The 7,456-nt window shown below is 51.4% G+C and overlaps 1 protein-coding gene across 1 annotated transcript; it reads left to right on the top strand.

Moving 5' to 3' along the window:
• Positions 1 to 4,802: 4,802 nt before the first annotated feature.
• On the top strand, positions 4,803 to 6,326 carry LOC129086082 (putative POM121-like protein 1). The gene has a single exon (XM_054592590.1). The coding sequence runs from the start codon at positions 4,803 to 4,805 to the stop codon at positions 6,324 to 6,326; it is 1,524 nt and encodes a 507-aa protein (XP_054448565.1).
• The last annotated feature ends 1,130 nt before the right edge of the window (positions 6,327 to 7,456 follow it).

Here is a 7,456-nt window from a genome sequence, read left to right as displayed (position 1 = left end):
CCCTTTCCCTAAGGTCAGGGTCTCAGGTCCTTGGGGCCCTTCTGTCAAGTACAGAAATGCCAAGACCAGCTGAGAAGATACCACCCATCCTGAGATCTAAGTTACAGCTCTTCAGGCTTCTAAATTTTAATAATCACAACCTTTTCCCTCTGTTCTCCCAGCCAAGAGTGGGAGTGGCTTTCGGCATTTGCTACTTCTGTGACATCTTATTGTTCTCTATTCAAGTTTTTAGCTACCTATTTTGTTGGCAATTCTTGATACCTAGCTAACAATCCTTTATATTAAGTTCTCTGTGTTATAAAATGATTGCTGTGGTTTCTGTATCTTGACTGGACCCTGACCAACACAGATGCTCCCTAGTACTTATCAAGGTTCATTACTAAATACCTCTATAGGCAAAAGGAAGAACTGAACATTTTTATTATATATAACTCAGGCAATTGTCATTCAGAGCTTTGAATGTGCCCTCTGGGAAGTGTGGTGTTTATCAAGAATGTTAACATCTCTTGTTTAAGATGGAATCATGGAGGGAGATAAAATAGAGACTATGGTGTAAGCAATGGTGGAGATGATTCATCAGCCAATTTTATCCTAACTTCCTTGTGGGGTGTCTAATCATGCAGGCAATAGGCTAAAACAACACACTGGAGAGGGCACCAGAAACTGTAATAAATAAATTTTTTAAAAAGGTACATTTAATATAGCAGCAAAGTATTGGTAGAAAATTAAATGGAAATAGGAGAGCTTCCTTGGGGATCTTTGGATCAGCACTGGGGAATTTCAAGAGAACACATCAATGGGAAACAGAGTCTAGATGGATAAATCCCACCGGTCAATTTTTATGAACAAATGCTTTTTTGACCCAAGTGACAGGATGTGAACATTAATGAGTGTTAGTCATGGAAAATGCAGACTTCATGCTTATCTCCCCAGCACGGCAGTTTAACATCTTTTCCAGGAACTGTGCTGATGAGTGCGTTCTGCCTCCAACATGTCGGAGGGCTTCAATCACAGAGCTTGTGTAACAATGCCCAACTTGATTCAAATGACTGACCTTATACTCAAAACATCCTAAGTTATATTGAGCTGCCCCCAGTGGTTTCCACAAGCTCCCTGTAGAGCTAAGGAGCCTGTGCAGGAGACCCTGGGGCTCACACAGAGAGCCAGCTTCCTGCGGGGTAGCCCCGGCTCCTCTGACTTGAGCCACAGGGTCCCTGCAGCCCTGGCAGACGTGCACTCCTGGGAGGGGCCCTTTCCTGCTCCGAGAACTACTCAGACTCCCCCAGAAACCCCGATTCTCTGAAAAATGACAACTCCTTGGTAGATTAGCTGAGGTTTCATCTCAAGCCTACCCAATACTCCTATATTCCTTCTTTTCTTTAGAGTGTGGAATCTACTAGGTTTCAGCATTTACAACTTTACAATCCCCAGCAAATGGCTGGGGTTCTATACTAAGAACTTCGGAAAGTCTGTGCTTACTTGAAATTTCTGCACAGAACCTAATAAGATTTGTTTACTAAGCAGATAAAAATTATGGTCCAGTGGAAGGAACCTGGAATTCTTATATTAATTTTATTATCAGTTGGTTCTGGAAACTTAAATGAATTACCTAGTCCGCTTCTATTATCTTAGTTGTAAAGTGGGAAAAATAATATCTTAAAAATCCTGTCCTTCCTTTTAATGAAAGGGCCGATTCTAGAACTGGGACATGAAATAACACGAGCCTGCGGCATTTAGTAGTGCTAAAAAACATAAACGTAATAAAAAACAAACAAACAACAACAACCTACGTTGATGGGGATATATCAAAGAAATCTAGGAGTCAACTGAGAGAATTTTCAATGGCCAAAGCTGGAACAATATAAGCAATACAATAAATAAAGCAGTATCGGCATTTAAAGCAAAGTATAAAATAAATACCTTGACTGGTATTATGTCAAATGTTTTATCTCCTCTGTTCTCTCCATTTTCCCGTTGGAATAAAATTAGATGACTAGAGCTCCTAGTCTATATTTCCTATTATTTAACTGCTTTATTTGAATGGTCCATTTCTTTGTATATCTGAACCGGGAAAATATATCAGGTCTATTTCCATTTCTATATTTCTTTCTTCATCTATCTCTAATCTGATATAACTCATTAAATGAATGTTTAATCTTAATTTCCATATTTTCATTTCTAGTAGCTCTAATAGACTCCCTTTATAATCTGTCTCATTAAAACTTTAGACATTTTTGGTAGTTTATGAATCTTTGGCTTTGTTTTTAGTTTTATGCTTAGTTTTTTAAATATTTAAAAGATATTTATGATTCTGACAATTTTAGAACCTCACGTGCTTAGATACCTTGTGTGGCAGAAAAATATAGGTGAATTTCAACTTATCTGAACATCCATGCGCCCTTATCCTCTCCAGGTATATGGATCTTATCTATAGTGGATTCAAATCTTATTCCCTTTTCTGAATTACTGTCGCTTTATAAAATAGGACTCATAAAATATACATTTAATGAAAGTGGTTTTCGACTCATATTTGGGGATGTTTCTATGGAAGGAAAAAAATCAAACTAATTATTTGCTCTTGATATCATAAGCAACCAAATTAACCATGAGTCTTAATAAACGTAGTCATGTTTTAGCACTTAATTTACATGATCACATTGTTGTCCTAAGATAGAATTAGGATCTTCTTACTGAGGAAGAAGGGGAAATTGAGGAAGGGGTAAGTCACCAGTATAATCTCCACCACTGTATTACTGAGTTCTCACTTTCTGTATGTGTGAGGATTCCTGGAAAGGGCAGTGTGCAGGCATACAATATTCTCAATAAATGTAGATAAAATCATGGAAAAAGAGGTGGATAAAAGGGTTGAAAATAAAAGCTGATGTAGCTTTTTTTAAATGCCCTAAGAGTTATGCTTTTTGTGTGCTTAGGAGATTCTGTCTGAATCTAAGGATTCAAAGTGAGTGCTAGACAGTGCTGCCTTGGGAAGTCCAAGCCATGAGGTCCAGTGAGTGTGAATGTTAAGAGGCTCCTGCAGCCATCTGGGGCTTTTTGGTGTCGTGAAACAGTCATTCAGTATAATGGCTGCACTTGGATGTAGAGGTGTTGATTTGGGTTTATGATAGATTCCTCAGCTTCCCTGTCTGCAGCCATGAGTCAATGCTGAGATTTTCCTAACATGTTTAAAACTTAACTTTCCTTTCCTTTCCTTCCAACTTTTAATTGAAGTATTATATATGTAAAGAAAAATCTTCAATATCACGATCAAAAAGACCAATGAATTTTCACGATCTGTGAAGTTTTCCTCCAGGTTAAAAAAACAAAGACAAAAGTCAAAATACATTACTGGAACCCAGCTCTGGTGATTCCAGACCCAGGATGATGCCCAGAGCAGCAAGAAGGTGCTCACCTGCTATGGCAGCCTCAGAAGCACCCCCCCCCCCCCCCTCCCGCACCCCCGCGCAGCAGGCAGGACTGGGGCACTCCAGCAGCCATTCTGAGAGCCAGGTCCTCCGCTGCTCCATTAGCATCATCAAGTTCGCGAAGATGCCTAGGAGGTTGCAGCCAGGAACCAAGAGGCAGGGCCTGCAGCATCAGCCACAACTCTCCCAGCAAGCTTAAGGGATGAAGAGGGATATAGAAGAGACGTGGAGCGAAGGGCCTTCCTTTGTAGGAGAAGAGGCTGAGCCAGGACGAACAGAGCCTCCCAGGATGAGCCTGAAGAGCCGCCCAGTGAAGCACAAGAGTCCAAAAAGCAGGAAGCAGCACCAGATGTCCAGAAACTGGCTGAAGAAGAGACCAATGAGGAGCCCACAGTGGTACTTCCTGAGGACAGGCTGCGGCAGCCTCCAAGGGGAGATGTCCTGAGTGAGGAGGAGCTCAGGGAGGGACCCTGGCACCTGATTGCAGGGAAGCAGCTGTTTAAACTCAAGGACACGTGCCCTCTGCTACAAGCACAGGGAGCTCTTCAAGGGGTGCAGCTTCAGGCTGTGGTGACCCAGCTAAAGGGGAAAAAGCAAGAGAGCAAGGGTCAGGCAGGGGCTGGGGGCTGGCAGCGCCCGTATTCACCCCAGGCCCCTGTGCTCAGAGGGCAGAGGCAGTGTCTGAGGAAGAAGAAGAGGAGGAAATAGAAGAGGCCAGAGCCTCTGCGCCCACCGCCAAGGCCACTAACCTACTGAGAGCTCTCTGGCACAGGGGAAGAAGACTGACACTTGCCATCAAGTGGCAGACAGGGTTGGAGGGAAGGGTGGGCATCAGCTTCTCCGGCTCTAAGGGCTCTACCCCCTTAAAGGGTGACTATGAGAGCCCAGTCATCCCTCGGGTGCTGGAGGAGGGCCCCTGCAGGCCGGGCCTGAGTCCCGGTGCTCCAACACTGTGGCCTAACAGCTCGCCAAGCACCACCGGGAGCAGGCGGCGGCGCAAGGGCAAGGGCGGGCACCCTGCGGCTGTGGCTCTGGCGGGAGCCCCGAGAATGCGGTAGCCCCTGGATCTCTGTGCCCCAGGATCATGACAGCCCTGGCTTGAACGGCTTTCGCCTGCGCCCCCCCGCCCCCGCCAGGGGGAGATCAGCAAGTACCCAAGGGTCCTCGAGGGTCCTCCGGGGGCGCCCCTCCCCCCAGAACCTTGGTGAGGTCACCGCTTCCTCCCGCCCAACCCCGCCCCCCCCCCACACTGGACGTTCCAACTGTCTCCTAGCAACAGGCCCAACAGTCAGCTCTTGGCTTTCAACTGTGTAGTTGGCTGCTCCAGGAGCTTGCTGGGATCGTACATTTGTTTGAGCACTGACCTCACCGAAGCGCCCGATGGGCACTTTCCTGGGCAGACTCTGCCCTCGTCCCCTACCCTGGGACCTGGGGGGCCAGCTCGGTGCTCGCCTCGCCCACCAGTTGGTCCGCCAGCGGCACCCACAGGTCCCCGCGCCCCCATCTACTCCAAGGCCATCCCGCACTCAGTGTCTGCCTCTTGGGCAGCCACGCCGCGCTGCAGCATTCCTGCGGCTGTGTTTCAGCATCCAGTGGGCCCTGTGCGTCTCCCTGCGCCTCCTTACCTCCTTCTGCCGGCGTTGCCGTCAACAGCGGGCCCCTGGACAGAGCAGGCCAGAGATGCCTGAACCGGAGGGAGAGCCCAGAGCCCCGGAGGGGCAGGTCGATGAGGGAAGGGGCCATGAAGACGAAGACGGATGCCCGCAGAAACCCCAGGCCTGCGTGAGGAGCTCCTGCCGCGGAACGGACGCCATCACCAGCTCCTACAGCTCCACTCGAGGTTTCCCTCCAGTGGAGAGGAGGAGGCGTGCGGCCAGCTGCCGCGCCAGGCCATCCCCCGGGCCGTCCGAGACGGTGAGGCAGCAGGCGCCTGAGGCTCCCCCCTCAAGTGGGCAGAGGTCCCTCAGGAAGAGCCAGCCTGACCAGGGCCCAGGGGACAGGCGCGGGCAGGACCCTCCCCCATCCCCGCGGAACCGCTCGCCTGCCCGTGACAGGCCTCGAAGGCGCAGGTTTCCTCTGCTGCCACGCCGGCGAGGGGAACCTCTGAGGCTGCCACCAGCTCCCCAGCCGGGCTACAGGGTCACGGCCGAAGACGTGGAGGCAGAGAGGCGAGCGCTGTGGCAGCGCATCAGCCGTGCTCTGTGGGCCCACGGGGAGGCCTCCTCGGCCTGTGGCGCTCCAGAGCCTCGGCGGCCTCCCCCGCAGCCTGTGCCCAGGACCGCTCCTGCCACTGTTTCAAGCAGCCCCTCACCCACCAGCCTGCCAGGCGCCTGCGCAGTGAGTGCCGGCCCCTCAGCCTGCCCCTCGCCCAGGGGCATGGCTCCCAGGCCCGTTTCGAACACGGAGGTCACCCCCATGGACACCTCCCCACCTGACTCCACTCCAGTATCGGGGGCTCCCCGTGACCCCAGAGGTGGAACAAAGGCAGCTCCCACCCCTGCCCAGGCCCCAGCCTCTGCTCCGGGCCTGTCAGCCCTGGGCACCATCACGCCGGCCACCTCGGGCACCCAGACCAGCACCAGGCCGGCCTTGGCTGCCACGGGTCCCTCTGGCGCAGGCACTCAAGGCTCTGGGGGCAGCTTGGGCCGGAACGGCCGGAAGCGCACTCGCCAGGGCAGCCTCCTGGCGCACACCGGCCCCAGTGCTCCGCAGAACCCTGTGCTTGGTGGCAGCACTGCCTTCGCCTTAACGCCCATCCTCAGCGGGGGACCCAAGCATGGCTCCCATCCTTCCGGCGGGGGCCTCGGCACTGGCACCAGCAATGCAGCCTCTAGCGGGGTGTCTGTCCCGGCCTTCACCCCCCATCTACCCTGCCCCCGCTGCGGGCACAGCGTGGACTGGTAGGACCGCCGGCCTACCATACACCGTGGCTGTCAACGCGGGCCCGTCAACGAGAACCTCCGCAAGCTTGGCTGCCCAGCCAGCCCGTGACACCCAGGGCTCCCCCATGGACACCACCCCACCTAAGTAGCTGTCCTCTGGAGTGGGCGGTTGCGTGGGCGGGCGGGGGCTCCTTTCTGCTCCCAGTGGGAAAAGCCTTGTGGTCCGGGCCCCACTGTCGCACAACCACAACACCATTGGGCCATCGACCGAGTTTTCACCCGACAGCTGAGAACTTTGAGCCTCAACACAAGGTCTTTTATCTGGGAGGCGTCGCCAAGACAGTCGTGAGACCCAAGACAACGTTATAGCACAGGCTTCGTTCCCAGGCCAGAGAATGGAGAAGAGGGAGGTGAAACTCTGAAATGTCCTTGTCCTTTTGCTGGGGTCCAAGAGCTTGTACTATCTCTCGTGGGGGGCTGGAAAGGAAGGGGTGGTCCAGTCCACTAACAGGAGGACTCTCCGTGGTCTTTCCAGGAAAGAAGCTGGCAACTGCAGAAACAAAGGCAGACACACAGAATTGGTAAGGATGTGATGGCCTACCTTCTCCTCTTCTGCTATGGAAGGTATGTATGGCTGGAAGAGACCAAGGAGTCGAACACAGTCTCACAGGTGCTGATGCCCAAGCTGCCCCTTGTGTTTGGCAGCTGGGCCAGGAAGTCCGCTCCCCAAAGTTGTCCCTTAGCTTGCCGGGACCCGTCCCTCTTCAGTGCTGCATAGGTCCTTCCGTTCTGGTGGCAAAGCCCCCCAGGGAAGCAGGGGCACAGTTACAGGTTTAGAATTGATATTGTAGAAGAACTGACAATAGATTGCTGAATGTTCATTCTGTTTAAATCAATACTGTGTTGCTTTCCCCTGTTTAGTACCGTTCCACTGCATGGGTACATCCCTGTTTCTTCGTGCGCCATGAAAGATGGGACAGTTTTCAAAATTTTTCCTCCTGCTAACCACTCTAGTAGGTAAACATTGGTATCTCATTGGGGTATTAATTTGCAGTTTCCATGGGACTAATGAGGATTTTTCTCCTATGCTTATGACCATCCATGGTTTTGGGGGCAGTACAGAATATTCAGATCTCTATCTCACTGTAGAAA

The sequence above is a fragment of the Pteronotus mesoamericanus genome, unplaced genomic scaffold, assembly GCF_021234165.1.
Source record: "Pteronotus mesoamericanus isolate MK-2021 breed Mesoamerican mustached bat unplaced genomic scaffold, CSHL_Meso_final scaffold_36, whole genome shotgun sequence".
Taxonomy (NCBI): Eukaryota; Metazoa; Chordata; class Mammalia; order Chiroptera; family Mormoopidae; genus Pteronotus; species Pteronotus mesoamericanus.
This window is presented reverse-complemented; position numbering and strand designations above follow the sequence as displayed.

Coding starts and splice junctions, on each gene's coding strand:
- LOC129086082 (XM_054592590.1), top strand. CDS start 4,803: ATGGGCACTTTCCTGGGCAGACTCTGCCCTCGTCCCCTACCCTGGGAC.